At 40.3% G+C, this 18,057-nt stretch overlaps 2 protein-coding genes across 10 annotated transcripts in view; both read left to right on the forward strand.

The window, feature by feature from the left end:
* Positions 1-2,484: 2,484 nt before the first annotated feature.
* On the forward strand, positions 2,485-5,879 carry il12ba (interleukin 12Ba). Of its 4 annotated transcripts, none has more exons than XM_040015647.1 (9): positions 2,485-2,554; positions 3,149-3,291; positions 3,789-3,873; positions 3,963-4,250; positions 4,341-4,443; positions 4,708-4,937; positions 5,024-5,187; positions 5,343-5,464; positions 5,708-5,879. In XM_040015647.1, exons 3-9 carry the CDS (start codon positions 3,789-3,791, stop codon positions 5,757-5,759), a joined length of 1,044 nt encoding a protein of 347 aa, XP_039871581.1. In that variant the 5' UTR covers positions 2,485-2,554; positions 3,149-3,291; the 3' UTR covers positions 5,760-5,879. The 4 variants fall into 4 exon arrangements, with proteins under 4 accessions (XP_039871581.1, XP_039871582.1, XP_039871583.1 ...); XM_040015648.1 differs by having other exon boundaries at positions 2,501-2,554; positions 3,169-3,291; XM_040015649.1 differs by having other exon boundaries at positions 2,537-2,554; positions 3,208-3,291.
* A 6,498-nt stretch (positions 5,880-12,377) lies between these two features.
* The window catches only part of ebf1a (EBF transcription factor 1a), a 55,545-nt gene continuing 49,865 nt past the window's right edge, over positions 12,378-18,057 (forward strand). For 2 of the 6 annotated variants that reach the window (XM_040015641.1, XM_040015640.1), the window contains exons 1-5: positions 12,381-13,356; positions 14,278-14,434; positions 15,563-15,626; positions 16,332-16,387; positions 17,728-17,801. In XM_040015641.1, coding sequence (XP_039871575.1) covers positions 13,223-13,356; positions 14,278-14,434; positions 15,563-15,626; positions 16,332-16,387; positions 17,728-17,801 — 485 coding nt within the window. In that variant the 5' untranslated portion in view covers positions 12,381-13,222. Of the gene's footprint in view, positions 13,357-14,277; positions 14,435-15,562; positions 15,627-16,331; positions 16,388-17,727; positions 17,802-18,057 lie in introns of all 6 variants that reach the window. The other 4 variants (XM_040015642.1, XM_040015644.1, XM_040015645.1 and 1 more) reach the window with 3 other exon arrangements.

The raw sequence follows: 18,057 nt of genomic DNA on the forward strand, positions 1-18,057 counted from the left end.
TTTCAACTGTTTTCACTTCACCAAGATAAGAGAAGTGTTGCAGATTGATCCACTGATTTTTAGATTCTTGCAGTGGAAGCAGGATGTTTAACCATGTTAAATAGCAGCCTTACCTCAGATGTGAGGAAAATCCTTTCAGGTTGGATTTTTGCATGGTTTATGACACAATATGGGGACTGAGTTTGCATCATAAGAACTCTCTGCCTCTTTGGAATTACTTATTTTGATGTGTATTACGATTGATGATCACATATGGGAGTATTGGTGCCCATGGGTCACAATTCTCAGGGAGCATTGCATTGGAGAGTTCCCAGCTCTGGTGGAGTTTCCACAGAGAAGCAAACTATGCTATGCCGCAAATAAGACAATGAATGAGGCCAAGCCATGCAACTTGGCCTAACCCATCTCACCCCCACACCCTATATTGTCCTTCCTTTCAACCTGTTGCTACCGTGTTCACTAAAACCTTACCTGTACAACACCTATCACCTTGTCCCAATCAAAGAGTGAACTGGAAGGCTGCTTTCGACATTCACCTAGCTCAGTTTTGAGTTTCCAGTAATGCCATGTGGCCTCAATAACACACCTACAGTCTTCCAATTCTACTTAAATTGTTTTGTTTACAATAGCTCTGTTAGGTCCTCCAAAAATCCTTCAGAACAAATTCTTTATTAAGGGAAAGAAATGTGAATTTTATGTTTATCCCGTTTCTTTCCTACGCCACATCATTGACATCATTGAATCAACACTGACCTGGCCAAGGTGCAGGCAGTAGTCGACTGGCCCGATCGGTCCACCCAGAAACAGCTCCAATAAGTTTTGCTAACTTTTATCACCTTCCTTACACTCGTTTCACCTCATCACCTCATCCAAATTTCCTTTTCTCATTGTTTCTCCCCAGCAGAACATAACTGTGATGTCTGTGACCAACAGCTCTTTATCGGGAAACTGAACTGGCCCTGGAAAAGTGGATACACAGGTTGGTGGGCACTGAGCATCCTTTCATTCTTTGGACAGATCATAAAAACCTCACCTACCTCAAAGCAGCCAAACACCTCAATGTCTGGCAAACTGGGTGGACTCTGTTCTTTACCCTTTTTAACTTAGTTATCACTTACAGATCCTGATCCTGGAATATAAGACCAGACCTGTCAGTTTTCATCCTCTGATTTTGCTTCTCTTACATAGGAGATTGAGTTCCTATTGCCTTCTGACCTCATTGAAAGTGGGCCTGTCTATTGTAAGAAGGATCATGGATGTCAGGAGACATGGGAGGAGACTCCAGTCATTTTGGGATTCCCACCATTTGTCTGGCATTACTAAGCACACTTGTGCGTCATCTTCAAATTACACTGCCTCTGCTCAAAAGGAGGGAAGACTTTCATTCAGGACATGATTGCTGAATTAACACCCCATAATCAGCGCCTGTCTGAACATTTGGCTTTGTTTTTGTCCATCTTTCAACTCCTGTACAGGAAATCCGGGTGTATTTTGGCAGAGAGTTTGGTGACAGCAATTATCTTCATTAGATTGTTGTTTTGTGGAGCTAAGCTTGCACTAAACAAAGAGTTTTGCACATTTCCTGCTTGTAAATAAACTTAACTTATATTCTAAGTCCCACATTTGAGTTCATTCAGTCTTTTCCCTTATCACAGCTTCAATATTTAAAATAATAATACTTTCAATGCATTTCTTTAAAACTGACATAGTGTCACAGTGGCTGTGTGTCTTGCAAATGCAGGACCCAAAACACGAGGAATAAACTATTAGGTGGTTTTATTAAAGTAAACTAAAGCACAAAAATAACATGAATAACAAACCTAGGAAAATCACATCTTTGACACAAGAACAGACTGCAAGGGAGGACGCAAACATGAGGGAGAACAGAAGCCCACTTTAGGATGAGTATTTGTCAGACATGAGAGCAGCTTTTTCTTCCCCCTATAAACCTAACTTTTGTATTTGTCGTCAAGGTGACACAAGACAACTGTTAGGGTGGAGGCAGAAAAAAGTTGTTCAGAAGGTTGATAATGAGGTCTTTTTATTAGTTCTTTCACATTGTTATATATACAGTGCAGCCAACTAAAGCAAAATAAATTAGAAAATTTTAAAGGAAAAAGATAACATTTCCATTTAAAGATCATCCTAACAAAATTGAAACAGCATTGTACTTCATGGGCAAACCCCCTTTAACAAGGGCCTCTGACACTCTGGGCCACCTACATCATGACCTACCATACTGCCCCTCCAAGAGAGTGGCCTCCCACTCGTTGAAATAGCAGTTAAATACCACTTAAGGATTAAATAAATTAATAATGCTCAATCTGTCATTCAAATATAATGATGATAAGTTAACAGTTGGAACATTAGCAAAAATATTTTTAGAAAATGCCTCAATTCTGCAAATGTTTAAAACCAACAGATTCTTTAACCTCACCAAATGCCACCCCTCCTTCATCCTACACTTGGCACATTCCCTCCCAGGAACTTTACCATAAAAGGAGGCCAGAAATGGCTTTTGCTAGCTGGAGGTCAGGTGTAGTCTGGAGGGGAGGTGAGAAACAAAGTAGACACAAATCTTAAAATACTATGCAACTTTTTCCATGGATTTTAAAATAGTCTGTTTGCGAAATATACAGCAGTTAGATTAAAGGCACTGCGGGATGATTGGAGATCACAGGCTCCCTGTGACAATGACATTTTGTCATCATGCAGCTTATGTACTTCTGCTTGCGTTAATTCATAGATTAGCTAATAAAACTAAGTTTTTTTTTGAGGGAAAATATTACAATTGTGTATTTGTATGTGACTAAGGAGGTTTTTTTGTTTTGTTTTTAAAAAGTGAAAAAGTTAGGGTTCAAATTTGGTTTTATTTTTTAAAAAAAAAAGAAGGTCAAGCGGGGGGTGCTGGGAAGTGTTTTAATGCCGCAGATGAGGTGCCAAAACTGAAAGTGAAACTTTCGCGAGCAGCAAACGAGCAGGAGCTACGATTAATGGTGCCAGCAAAGACAAGATGATAATAAATAAAGGTTACACACGCTTACAACTACCGACACATTCACACTGATTGATGTTTAAGGTGCATCGTACCTGTTACTGCTTTGTTCAATGAGACACGACTGGGAGTGAGTAATGAATGGGTATATAGGTTTGTTTATCTGGACGCAGGGAAAGCGAATTTCCTCTGGACTTTTTCCCCTCCATCAGCACGACGAGGGGAAATTTGGCCATCAGCGATAAAAGGCGCCCAAAATAACAGGATCTTCGTTAAGCGTGGAAGGTACTGACAAGGTAAGGTTGTTCTTTACAAATCTGTTGATATACGTCTTAAAAACAAAAAAGGTTAATGTTAAATAATGACGTAATAATACAAAATAAGAGTGGTTATAAATTGCACAAGTATTATATAAGTAGGTGTGGCTTGTTTAATATTTAAGCTCTTTGAGTTGACTGATTCCTTTTAGCATCACAAATGCTGCCGTTAATATCGACTTCTCTTTCCACAGAGTGTGTTATGACTTTATTTATCTAATTTTATTATTTATTTATTCAGGCAGTTGGACACTGATCAGAGTTGATGGCAGTGCATTTCTGCTATTGCAGTGGGTTATTACAAGTGCAGCTTTACTGCCATTTGTAAATGCAGGTGTAATGTCTTTAAGCATGTGCATCCAAGAGCCTGTACTACTATTATTGCATTTTTACTGACTTCCTTTGTGCCCTCTTCTTCCAATTTTTATTGATTTTTCATGATTACCTCCCTGTTCTGTCTTCTCTTTTTCACTCAGATGAAGTGGTTTGCTTTCAGCATCATCTGTGCAGTTTTCCAAATCAGTTACCAGAATCCAAAGCACTGGACTCTGTTGCCCAACAGTAAGTTTGATAGTTGGGAGAATCTGTCACCCTAAGTTTAAATGATTGATTCTTTTCAATCCCTTGAATGTGAATCTGTCTCCCGATAGTTCTGGTTTTGGAGGTGGATGGCACTTTGGCTGAGCAGAACCTGTTGTGTATGGAGTCGCCAGAGGAGCTCATTGGGAGTGCCAACCAGAGCCAAGAAATCTTTTGGAAGAAGAATGGAATAGATCAAGCTCAGAGGGGAAACTCATATCGAGTGCAGCTAGAAGAAAGCTTAGGAGGGGGCAACTACACCTGCCACAGTGAGGATGGATCCCTTCTCAATCATACTATTGTTCTCATCAAAGAAGATAAGAGCAAAAGGCGGAAGATACTAGTGAAAACTGACGAAGGTGTGTGCAAATTTGACACAAATTATACAGCTGAGAAAACTGGATACATTTTAAAGTATTTGTCTTGTGCTCTCTGAATCGTCTTGTTAGATTATCTCAAGTGCACGGCTCAAAATTACAGCGGCGAGTTCTACTGCTCCTGGACCTGGCACAGCAGCCGCAGTGGCAGAGTAGCATTTATCAAAGCTCATCGGTAAGCGCACGTTGTACTGCTGAAACACTTTCGGTTCTGCTCACCAATAACAACAATAAGTCATCATGTATGAGCTGAGATTGCAGAAAGACATCCATAAATGCCCAGTTATGAAAGGAAACATGTTTGTGATTTTTAAAGGTCATGTACAGGAACCATATTCAATGTTTAAAAAATAATAATAATACAGCTGCAAATGTTTGTCCATGAGAATCTTGTACAACCACTTGACTAGAAAAGTAAAAAAAACATGCATTTCTACAGTGTTCCTGACAGCAACGCAAAGTGCTCTGGGGATACCAGCGGCCAGTGGACGTGCTCCTCAGGTTACGGCAACTTCAGCTGTACCTTGAGCGACAACAGGATCTCCTGCCTGGACAAACAGCATTGCCCTTACGCCGAGGAGAGCAAGCAGATCTGCGTCACTGTGTTCGTGTTGAGCCAGCACTTTCTGTTGGAGGAATATTTTCAGCGCTTTTACTTGTCAGAGATAGGTGAGAATTCTTTGGAGGAAGCTTCCTCTTTTATGGCTTTTCATTGTTTTGGTCTTACTCTGGTGTTTTGCTTCCGTCTTAAACAGTGAAACCTGACAAGGTGGAGATTGCTCAAGTCAACACCACAGTGATACAGTGGAGTTACCCGAGCTCCTGGAGCAGCCCCTACTCCTACTTCCCTCTCACCTTCCAGATTGCACAGCTCAAGGATGGTTGTGAGAGCTGTGACAACCCTTGCAACAACTATCAAGTAAGTGCCATTTACAGACTGTAAATATTTCCAGAGGAAGAAATGAATATAATGATACACCACATGTGTTAATTGATATGATACAGTGCATGAAGGGTACATGTATAAATGCGTTGGGGGGTTTTTTTGGGTTGTTTTTTTTTTTTTAATTTCAGGCTTTGACACTCCACTCTACAGACACTTTTCAGTTCAAAGTGAAGCAAAGGGCTAAGGCTGTGTGTGTCAGAGCAAAAGATGCTTTCTCTTTCTCACAATGGAGCGAGTGGAGCCATAAAAGGTTGGTGCCACTCAGTACTGTAACATGGGACACTCGGCATCCGTTTCTTCTGTAAATCTTGCAAGCCACACGTTTTTCCCCATAGGTTGTGATCACATGTCAGAGTGCCGACTGCGTGTTGTCTCTTGGCCTTGTCATTTCCACTTTTTACATAACTCACTGATGGCTGTGGTGTGTTTTTGAGCCTTAAACTTCAGTCTGTCACAGTGCCAAATGATTCCTTTATTTCTTTTCTGTTTACAGGCTGAGGAACCACAGGAAGAAGAGGAACAAGCACCTGAACAAACGAGTATAAAAGAGGAGAATCGTGGCGCTTTATATATTTATTTTACAGAATAATTTTTTGTTGTTGTGTTATTTTTTTTTTTTTTTGTAATTTCTAATTGTGCAAGTAAATAAAGTTGAGTTTTGCTAAGCTTGGAATTTTTGTCACCTGTCTGTTGCATAATATTGGTGAAACGAAATATAAGCTGCCAATCAAATTAACACATCACCCAGATTTCAGACATAATCAGGAGACACTATAGAAGTCATTCAAGAAATGACTGTAGCACTGTTTTGTTTTTGTTTTTTTTCTTATCAGCTTTCAGAAAGGTCAGTGATGTAATATTAAATCCCATTTTGCAGAGAACAATGTTTGAATAACACATGTAGATGGAAATCAGGTGCACAGAATTTCTGTCTTTTCCCTAACCAGTTAGGTGAGAGTGTAGTTTTCGGTAGAAACTCCTCTTTGCTCTGGGACAAAAAACAGAAGTTTCATTAAAACAATTGTTATTAGTCAAGATCTGGCACCTGTGGTTTCTGATATGTGCTTCTTGCAAGGACACTTTATTTATTTTATTTTTTGTGTCATGTTTGCTTTCTATCTATCAATTACCTTCTCCATGGTTATATTACAAAATTATCATTTCAGATTAAATCATCATGCATCTGCTTTATACTGAACTAGCTGACAGCTCTTAATTTTACATGGGATTCTCTAAAGGGCAATACTTTTCTGTAAGGTCAACATATTAACAATTTCTGCCAGTATTGATATATTAATAGAGCAGCATTTTCCCTTAGCTAAATACAGTAATATCAAAACTGAGCTCAGAGTTCCTCAGCATGCTTGGTTTCGAACACCCCTATAAGAGGAAGCGCACATGTGATATAATGTAAGCTTAGTCAAACAGCTAGGCAGTGACCTTTAAACAAAGGAATTGTCAATTTGATTAAAACTATTAGTCAACACAATCTGGCATTTTCCTTTGCCAGTAACTCTTCTTCACAGTGACATTGGCACATCGCTACAAGCATGACTGGTTAACAGCCTAGCGCTGGTGGCAGTAATGTTTACCCTACACATTTTTTTTTTATATATAGTTGAGGACAAAATAAACACTGCCAGGCCTGAAAAAAGAATAATCCACAGTAGATGAGCAGTATCTGAAAGCCATGTCCTTAAGAAATGGGGGGGGGGGAAACATGCATGTGGTCCTTAAGTTTCAAATGAGACTCATCGGAAATGGTCTCAGTGGAAGGGTGACTGCCAAAAAAATAATTCTTAATGAAGAGAAACAAGGAGTAAAAGGCTGAGGTATGCCAAATTATACAAGTATTGAACTGAAAAGCATGCAGTGGAGCACTATCAGTCATGGATTGGCCTCCTCAGAGCCTGGATCTCAAATTTATTGAAACAGTGTAAGATAAACTGGACAAACAGCACAAAAGGCAGCCAAGATCCAATAAAGATCTTTGAATGTCCTTCAAGAAGCATGGAGAACTCTTCCTAAAAACTACTTCAATGACACAAAAGTTTGCCTAAGAGAGTTCAGGCTGTGTTGAAGAATAAAGGTGTCCATACCAAATATCAAGCTCGTTAGAATTCCACAAAATATATTATTGCCCGATATGCTGTGTTTCCATTTATGTGTGCAAATGTCTGAATAAATTGTTGAAACTACTTCCCATTTTCCAAGCAAAATAGAAAGAAATGAGAGGTGGTTCAAGACTTTTCCAAAGCAATATAGCTATAAGGAATTCTGTGTTTAATACTGTGTAATGTTCACCTGTAGTTATAACCTCTCCTATGAAACTATCTTATGCAGTTATAATAGTTTGCAATACCAGTACCCAGTCACTGATGCCCACTAGGACTTTCTTGGCAAATATATTGATAAAAAATATTATTCTCAAACATTATTTAAATATGTTTGTATGTCAAATGTTGATGTTAAAAAAATAGCTTTTAGCTTATTTAATCCCCGTTATACAATGAAAAGGGCATGCAAACACACTTTAGTGTCTTGTGGCTCTAAAAAGTTCAGTTCAGCAGTTCACTAAATTAATGTTTACTGGTATTGGTGTGTGTGTGTGTGTGTGTGTAAATGGTCCTAACAACCTGAAATTCCAGTCTAATTGTTAATGAAGTATCATTTAGGACCAAATTTCCATGTCACATGCAAGAAAAGTCCAAATAAACAACATCAGACCTAGTGAATCATAAGCAACTCTTGTGTGCATTGGTCTGTAGGTTATGGTTGTTTGTCGCGAGGCTGTGGTGGCTGCTCTGTTCACTTCCCCCATCTTAAAAAAGCAGAAGAGGTTAAGTGACATAATGACTTTCAGGGCGACATACCAAAAAAAAAAAAAAGATATGACAGTCCTGATCTACGTTTTAGTTGTCTGCATGTGACAGAGAGTATTTGTTACATTTTTGAGAAATGTTTCAACTTTTATGCTTATGAAAAAGTAAAAGAATACTATGATTTATCTTAAATTTTTCATTTTTAAAAGTGGAAATTCTAACATTGCTTCTTTAAAAACACTAAATCGGTATCTTAGGGTTATAGTAGATAGGCCTCTGAGGTCAAATGAGACTTTATGAATGCTATGACATGATCTTTTGATAAGTGATTAAATTAGATCCTCACTGGTTGCAATAACACTTTTACTGGCAGTTAATCCATTAGTTATTCTTTGATTGATGTAAACCATCAGAAAATTATTAAAAACAAAGGCTAATTGTGATTTACCCACGCTAACGCTGACATCTTACCACTGACATCTTACCACTGACATCTTTCTAATCTAGTCAGACCACAAACCAAAGATTTTAATTGACTTGCATAAAGAACAAAATATCAAATCTGCACACTGGACTTCAATATATCATCGAAATAATCTTATGTTTTCAGCTTTAGTTTATAGTAGGTGTAATTTAAAGGAGACGTCTGCGAGGAATTATAACATTTGCAGCGAACATGACCTCAGCTCCAGTCTAACCACAATGCTGAATGCCTCACGTGTTACATTAGCCACGTGGTCTGACTGGAACAGCATACAGTGTGTCTCTGGTTAATGTAGGTCAAAGAGCACGAATGAAATCAATTTGTATGTTTCACAGCTGTCAGTACGGTAAATACAATACTGTTGGTTGTGACTAAAGACAAATAGAATACTTGGTTCTGACATAGTCAGTTTCTTACAGTTTCTTCTAAACCAAGTAAAGATAGTTTCTGTCTCAGTTTCAGTGTATGGATATGTCTTCTTGTGCAGAGCTGGTAGAGTTTGATTTATATGCAGTTTAAATAATTGTCTCACCTGTCGGAAAACATGAAGGGCACAGCCTGATACCCACTACAGAGTCACTGTTCTTTGCTTCCACTTAGTTCTACTTTTGACATTTTTATATACATGTATTTATGTGTATACATGTGATGTGTGATGTGATGTGTCACTTACGCCTAGTCTTTAAAAAAAATTAAAAATTGCTTTAATTGTCTCTGTGGGGTTTACACTGTGGCCAACATATCCACGGAAATGGGTTTTTATAAGCAAAATGAGGAATGATTATGACTGCTAGAAGACAAGGTCATCCTTACTGAGCCCATCAATAGCAATTGGGGGGGGGGGTGATATTTCAAGGCCAAGGTCATGTTTTGGTACACTGAGTGTATATTGTGTGCACATAAAAATATTGTTTCTTTCTATATTTTGAACAGTTTAACTTTTAAACACTTGGTTTAAATACACAACGGGATTTAGATTAGATTAGATTAGATTAGAATTGCTTTCATTCATCGCTGCCGTCTTACTGACCTTATCCACTCATTTCCTGACTATGACAATCATGGTACAGAAATGCAGCCACATGGACATGCTATGCAAGTGCTGCTGAGACTTGATGGCCCTCTTGCGTCGTGTGATGTCTTTTTTACCCCACTAGATGGCAACATTGCACCTGATACGTGTGCTTTTCATAGGTCTTGACCTGAAATGAAACGAGACTGGGGATTGCTAGAGATATGTAGCCTAAAGGACTGAAAAATGTACAGCACTCATTTTTCATCACAGCAGTTTATTAAATTTCTAGTCAATATTTGCTGACGCTATAAAAGCACTTTAGGAACAACAATTATACTTGTTTTTTCCTTTCATGTTTTATGCTGATATTAAAATGGATCGAGTCTGCTGGTGGCTTGACACGTTTTAAAAGGCAAACACCTATATTTGTCCACTTTATGTCGACTGGAGAGCATATTGTAAGACATACGCTCCGCTCTCATAAGCATATGCCCTGATTTTCCAACTAGTGATTTTTACGAGTCTTCCGTTCAATCAGGCCATTATTATCATCAGCCCAACCTTTTTGATTTACAGGAACATCTGGCTGTACAAGAGACGGACTGCAGCGCCTACAACTCCTTTCTCATCAGTTACTTCAAAACGTCTAAATCACGCAGGGAATTTTAAAGCCTTCCCATATGTGGACACTTGAACATGAGTCCTCGTCAAGTGTCCTATACGCACACACATATGCAGACGCACCTTTACATCGTTTAAATGGCGTGCGCATTCCTGTTTGCGAGTAATGACCTGAGATATTTCGCAAACCTTACGTCCGGGTGCCAAGGAGTTAATAAATCGCGGTATTAGCATGGCTGGGAGATCGGGGCCCAGACTGACATGCCTGTTTTTGGATACTGGGACAGTGATATTTGGGGTAACCGTGTGCGTTGGTGTTTGAGGATATAAATATACGCCACCCCGGAGGCCTCCAGTGTTCACGCGGGCCTGCATGCCGACCAAGGCAGACAGATCACTTTGAGGGAGCCACAATCAAACAAATGTGCTGAAGGATAGATATGAACTTGTGCGTGCGTGCGTGCGTGTGTGTGTGTGTGTGCGCAAAAAAAAAAAAAAATCGTGAGAGACTTTTTATCACTATTTATTGTGTCGTGTACTCACGTGGTAGGGTGCTCACATTTCTCCTCCCACAGCAGGAGACATAAATAAACAGCTACAGAAAATGATGAGATGATTGCCGCGGGTTTGGTGTCTAACCTTGACCGTTTATGGCATTTCTCGGCGGTTTGCTGGTCGCTTATTATGCCGAAATGTCACTCAAAAAGTAATAGTTAAAAACAAAGTAAAACTTGTTTGGGGTTATTAGAGTGCCAAAATATATAACCTCATAATTCCAAATAGTCTGTATTTTGTTTTAATTATACGTGAGCTTTTTTCCCTGAGCCCGCAACCGCCAGCATCAACGTGTCAGACTCTTTCATTTGAGCCGTTTTTTGATAAAATCTTAATTTTCAGATATAGCCTCCTGATAAAAACAACAAAACCAAACGACTCTTTCATCCTTTCCATTTCATTATAATTAAGCAAACAGTACTTAGTGAGCAGATGCCTCCCCCGGACAATTCAATTTGACAATTTAGAAATGACTTTAATGATCGGAGGAAAACCAGGACTGGCGAGCAAAGTGGGGAGAGCTGCAGCAGCATCCTCATTTCCTGCTAGAGCTGCTGGATTTGTTCGTCCGGTCTTCATGCATGTGAGCTCACCGCGCAGTTTCATGGCTCCGTGAGCAACCATGCAAATTTTTTGTCACACTTTTTTTCTTCATTTCTTTTTTTGTGCTGTTATTGTTTGTGAGCAGTTGCTTTTGAGTGACTGCAAATTTCTTTTTGGGCAGCAGGACGCAGAACAGTTTAGCTGTAATCCTCATATTTATGTTGGATTCAGCATTTAGTCCCGCAAGATTTATGTAATGCATCTAATCAAAGCTAATTTCAAACCACCGGGCTGTAACACAAAATTGTGCGCAGCGGCTGCCAGGCTCTGTTTTTTCTTTTTTCTTTTTTTCCTTTGGTGCGCTGAAACTTTGTTAAGCCCATAATCTGCCGGAGTTGATACTCTGAATGAACACTTGGACTTCTCCGTGCAGTTGATTCCGAATCTCGTGTGAAAACAACAAGACGGAGCTTCAGTTAAAAAAAAAATACAAATAAATGTTTGAATAAAGTCCTTTTTCTCCACAGCACGCGCGTGCAGAATGTGGACAATTAAAATATTGGTTTTTTGGTTGTTTGATGTTGAATTAATCTGAGACATATACGCATAAATCTGCGCGCAGATGGTGAGTGCTTCTCGGATTGTTTCACTCCACTAGTGCATGCTTTGTCACATAATAACGAGACAAAAACGAAAAAAATGTTTGTATATGATCCTCATTAGAACATTTAATCAGAATCTGTTTGGGCTTTTTGCAGATGGATGCGGGGATATTTCGTGGCGTGCCGTTTCTCTTGCTCTTCTCTTTGCTCACAGACGGAAAACTATATGGATCAAACTAACTTCCTCCCTGGAGCTGGTGTTTGATTGCCATGAACATATTAACTGTCAGCTCTAAACACTAAACACAAAAAAGATTTAACACGCACACATCACGCACGCACACAGAGAGAGAGAGAGCGCGCGCAAAGCTTCAGGCTAAGTGGCTGGGGCGGGACAGTGCGCGGAGCGAGGCGGGGACAGAAGGCAGGCGGGCGGGCAACGTGGTGGTCGGGTTGGTGGACAGATGATTGTCCGCGTTATTAACTATGTTTGAGGCGTGCAGACCACGCCTCCTTCACCTACTAGTCCTCCCCTTTGCGTGCAGACCACGCCTCCTTCACCTACTAGTCCTCTCTCCTGTTTGGCATCCCAGAGATGGTCCAAAGTGATTCCTCAGGGAAGGAAAAAGAGCGCAAATCACCCGAGCGGGAGATGAGGAGGAGTTGAGCCGCTGCTGCCCGGGACTGCCGCTTAATTGCGCGTAATCTTCCGTTTCATTCATCTGAGCTGAGAGAGAGAGGAGGGGAAGACTTTGTAAATAAGGAAACGGAGCTAAGGAAAGCGAAACGCGTTTTCATCTCCTCGTTTTTCGTTTTCTCTTTGGACTGTTTGTTTGCAAAGAAAAAAAAGAAAAGAGAGAGAAAGAGGGGGAAACTGACATTTTTGCTCGCGTTTATGTCAGCTGCACCTTGATCCCGGGGACTGTCGCCAACTCAGTGCAGCCTCTCATCCTGCGCTTCCCCCCTCTTTCATCGTTTCTCACGCTGTTCATCTTCACACAGCTGCTGCTTCCCCACTCCGTTTTCCTTCTGGAGTCGCTGACACGAGGTGCAGCTAACCTCGGATGCTGACAGCTCCCGGCCTCCCTTTATTCTTTCTTTCTTTTTTTCCCTTCCACATGTCGCATCTTTTGTTTACTTTGAGAAACACGCCGCAACTAAACGCCGAGTGAAACAGACCACGCCACTTTGCTCGTTCTGACAGCGCGATCAAACAGACACGCAAGAGGAGGGGAGGCAGGAGGGGAAAAGAAGAAGAAGAAGAAGAAGAGAGAGAGTGAAAGGAGGGAGCCGAGGAGAGGAGGAGAGAGAGAGGGGGGAGAGAGTGAGTGAGTGAGAGATAGAGACAGTGTGAAGGTGCGTTTTGATGTTTGGCATCCACGAGAGCATCCAGAGGAGTGGGAGTAGTATGAAAGAAGAGCCCATGGTGGCCGGGATGAACGCGGTTCGGACATGGATGCAGGGCGCCGGGGTGCTGGACGCCAACACAGCCGCCCAGAGGTGAGCCCGAGGCGGCCTTGGCGGTGCGCTGACTGCGGGGCGTGGAGACCGGGGATATGGGGGGGAGAAAAGCCGCTCAGATCTGCGGTGTTAAAGACGGGAGAGCGGCTGCATCACTTGGGGCAGCACGAGTCCCCAGAGGACGCAGTTGTGGGATAATCACCGCTCCCCCTCCAGGCATTTCAAGCCCTTTTCCCCTCATTTTTCTCTTTCTTTTTTCTTTTTTTTTTTAGCTCAAAGTCCGACTTACTAAAATATTGTATGTGCCTCGAAGTTTTTTATTTAACGGATTTCAGGAAGAAGGGGCTGTAACAGTGACTAAAACTCCAGGGCGAGCGGGGTTTAAATGTTCCCTCAGCATAACTTTAGTTTGAAAAAGTGAGCGCTGAGTTTTGCTTAGACTTTTCAGCTCACTTTGATGTTTACTCCTCCTTTATTATTCATATTAGTAGTAGTAGTTGTGATTTTGTTGTGATAAAACCGAGTAGCTTATGTGCATATAGAATTATATTTTTCAGGTCTACAATTTCGCAGTTTTCCCACAAAATAAAAGAAAGTGAATTTGATTTCATTAAAGCTGCAGTAGAAAGTAATGACGCTAACATGGACGACAGGCCTACCATCGAGAGAGCAACTGATGTGTCCAAATTATGACGTTAATATTAAATAGTACGTCGAAGCAATTTAACTTTTCGCTTTAACATTTAGCCATATTTCTGTAATTATTGTTGATGAAACTGCAGCTTTTTTATTCAACTGCACAGAGACGAATTTCGCCACCGATGAGGTTGAATCTGAGGGCAGGTTTCTGTCTTGCTGTGATTCTATTTTCTTCATTTTATTCTATTATTTTTTTTATGTATATATTTTTTTCAATGCCCGTCGTTTTGGATGCTAGTTGGTCTGTGCTTGTGTCCGCAGCGGAGTGGGTCTCGCTCGGGCACACTTCGAGAAACAGCCGCCCTCCAACCTCCGCAAGTCCAACTTCTTCCACTTCGTCCTGGCTTTGTACGACAGACAAGGTCAGCCTGTGGAAATAGAGAGAACCACTTTCGTCGACTTTGTAGAGAAGGAAAAGGTGAGTTTGCAAATTAAATATACAAACATATATATATATATATATATATATATATATATATATATATATATATATATAAGCCTTATTATTTATTTTCATCGTCTCACCGCGTGTAATAAAATATTCAAAGGAAAGAGTACAATGTTTAAATTGCAGCGAAGCATCGACTGACGCCTGACAATATAGTCAAAGTGATAAATTACCAAACGCACACAGCAGGGATTATTACTCCCGAAGGCTTCCCTGATGTGATTTTTAGACGTGGGTTCCTAAAAAAATATAATACTTGCAGACTTCTGATTATATTTGTCATTACTCTGACTTTCTTTATAGCTGCAAAATAATGAATATTACACATATTTACGGCAACTTTTGCGCTCATCTGCCGAGAACCATATTGACTTTTATATTCTGTGACAGCTCAGCACAGCATGCAGCCCATTCCTGCAGGTGCTCTCCTGACAAGCTTCTTCATTTTCACATGTTTTTTTTTTAAATTTCTTTAAAAAGGGAACTTTCAATATTAGTCTTTGAAGTCACATCGATATAGGAAAATGTTTTACTTATTAATAAGTGCTGCATTTATTAGCATTTAACAACGACTTCTTTATAATTAATTATAGTCAAATGTTTTTGTGCTGCCCAATAAGAACACGTTACACATTGCGCGTTGTCGTGTTGGGGGGAGATAATAAATGTGTTGGAAGTTGTATCATTTTAAAAATAGGAAATAAAATAAAATGAAGCTGTGGGAGAACAGTAGAATAGTTTAGGTTACAAAGCTTAAAAACAAATAAAAAAAAACAGTGTTTTTAAAAAAAAAACAAAAAACAAAAAAACAATTAATTATTAAGAAGTTGGGTTTCTTATTCTTTGTCAAATAGCCTCATTAAAAGTTACGGATTCCTTTTTTTTATTTTTCTAACTCTTCTCTGCAAACTCGAAACTAAGAGGTGAGAGAGAAATGAAAACTTAATTTCACTGTAGATATGAAGTTATGATATTTCGCTGATGTAAAATATATATATATATATATATATATCAAGTTGTAGACATGCAGTCGAAGTCCCAGGACGAGGTGGCTCGCTTGCCTGCTTGCTTTTACCGGGTCTGGTTTAATTTTCATAGGAAATGACGGGGGAAAAGACCAACAATGGGATCCATTATAGACTTCAGCTCCTCTACAGTAACGGTGAGTTTGGTTTCCATAATTTTTATGGAGCAATAACAGAAGCAGCGTGTCAATGAAACGTCAAACGCAAGTGAGAAAACACTGGAAATAAATGTTTTAGGTGGTCACTTGGTTGAGCTTCGGTTTAGAGGTTTTATAGTTTTCTTCTATGGATTTATTAGCTTTCAGCCAACATGAAAGATGATAACTTCAGATATTTTTAAATTATTGCATTATTACTCATAAATGAAAAAACAAAAGCATGTTTTTTAATTATTATTTGTATTATTTATGTATTTATTTATTGCTGTTTCTGATGCTTCTACCAATAAACGCAGTGTATTTCTCTTTAGAAGTAAAAAACTCCAAGCTGCAAAATAAAACGTCTTCCTTTTAAACTTTTTTTTAAAAAAGTCTTCCTTCCTTCGTTGAACAATTAAGTTGTATTGATTTTGTTTTAGTAGACTCCTGCTGTGCTTATTTTCACTATTAAGTTGATAATAAATATTTATGCAGATAAAATCAACACAGTAAAGACAGCAAATTGAATTTTCAAGTTCCAACCAAACTGACAGCGTGCAACAAATACTGAAAGTCATTATTAACAGTTTAGACTCATCGTTTCCATGAAGTGCCTCGCAGGGGAAATCAGAAATAACACATTTTGTGCTCAGAGAGATTCCCCAGCCCGTAAACGCTTTGACTTTTTAACGTGTGTGTCTGCAGGGATCAGGACAGAGCAGGACTTGTATGTTCGTCTCATTGACTCTATGACTAAACAGGTAAGACGTGCTTCCTTAGACTAAAAAACAACAAAAAATGAACTCTACAATGGTTTGCTGGCTCTGTTGATCTGACTGTTGCCCCCCCACCCAGCCACCCAAACCCAGCCACCAACCCCCTCCTCTTGCTTCCCCCCCCCCCCAACCTGGCTTTGCTGCATGCCTGTGTCTGGGACCCTCAACTTCAGCACAGCACAGCCTGCTTGATAAACGACCTGTCTTACCTGTGGAATACATTTACAGAGGCCCAGAAAAGTAGAGGACATGTGTCCTCATATTCTACCTCTGCACAGCAGCTAGTAAGGGTGTGTGTGTGTGTGTGTGTGTTTTTAACAGGCAATATATAAGTGTGTGTTCACATGAATGTGTGTGTGTGTGTGTGATTGTGTGTGAATCTCTCGGTCGTGGCGATGTGTTAGTGTTTGAGAGAGACAGTGATGCATGCCAGCTCACTCTTTGAGGACCTTGACCCTCATTTCCTCAATGTGAAACAGAACAAACTATCCCAGAGTGTGTTATTGCCAATTCAATCGCACAAAGAAATACAGAGCAGCTCATGTGGGCTGGCGCACTACTGAGGGATTTCACCGCTCGGATGAATTAGACAACGAAGAAAGTGAGCCTCTTCAGCGCTGTTTTGATATCAGGTCTTTTGTTTTGCCAATTCTTCCTCTGGTGCCATTAGGCTTGAAGAGAGTTTGTCTGAGATTGAAAAGAGTAGGAGGAGATGTTGTTTGTGTGAGAGCGTGTGTGTTTGCATGTTTAACGGCGCCCGCACGCGTGTGTGAGTGTGTGTGAGATTGTGTTTGTGGGTGTGTGTGTGATTGTGTGTGTGTGTGTGTGTGTGTGTGTGTGTGTGTGTGTGTGTGTGTGTGTGTGTGTGCAGGGCGATCACAGCCCTGGAGAGCATGTTGAGTGGGGTTGGAGGGGTAACCAGACTAGATTTTTGGACGCTGTGCTATATGGACCAGATGGTGCACTATACTCCAGTCTGGCAGTCCAACTGCTCACTGTACACCACGTATAAACATACGTGCATGCACAAATACATATGCACGAGCAGTAGTACACACACACCAACAATTTTGCTCTTACTGTCTCTGTCAGAACAGAGAGTTCCTGTTCAGGAGGACTGGATTCCCACGATACACAGATTTGCCAGATAGACAAACACTACTCCCAGATGAAAGACACACACACATGCACACACATCTTTCTGTTTTTTACTTGCCCCCTGCATCGTAGTTTGACTTTTTTTTTTCTCTTAATACACCACTGAAAAAAATGTAAACTACAATCATTTTAACTTTCTGTTATCTTTCCCCCTCCCCTTTCTTTAGGCCATTGTTTATGAGGGCCAGGACAAAAATCCAGAGATGTGTCGGGTGCTGCTGACCCATGAGATCATGTGCAGGTAAAACGCAAAGCATTTTATACCACATTTCTCACTCCGAAGATGTCTTTGTTGGTGTAAAGAGGGGGCAAGGACATGAGGAGCGCTGCTAAATTGCAATAGAAATCTTATCATTTTCCTCAAAGTGGGTTGGGGAGACGGGCCCTGGCCTATTTCTGTTGTGCGTGTATGTGTCGGTGTGTATGTGCGCGTGTGCATCCCTCTCATGTTCAGCTAATTAGGACAAGGAAAAGCTCATTACTCAAACCCATCCTCC

The sequence above is a fragment of the Simochromis diagramma genome, unplaced genomic scaffold, assembly GCF_900408965.1.
Source record: "Simochromis diagramma unplaced genomic scaffold, fSimDia1.1 OVJJ01000685.1, whole genome shotgun sequence".
In the NCBI taxonomy this organism is placed as follows: domain Eukaryota; kingdom Metazoa; phylum Chordata; class Actinopteri; order Cichliformes; family Cichlidae; genus Simochromis; species Simochromis diagramma.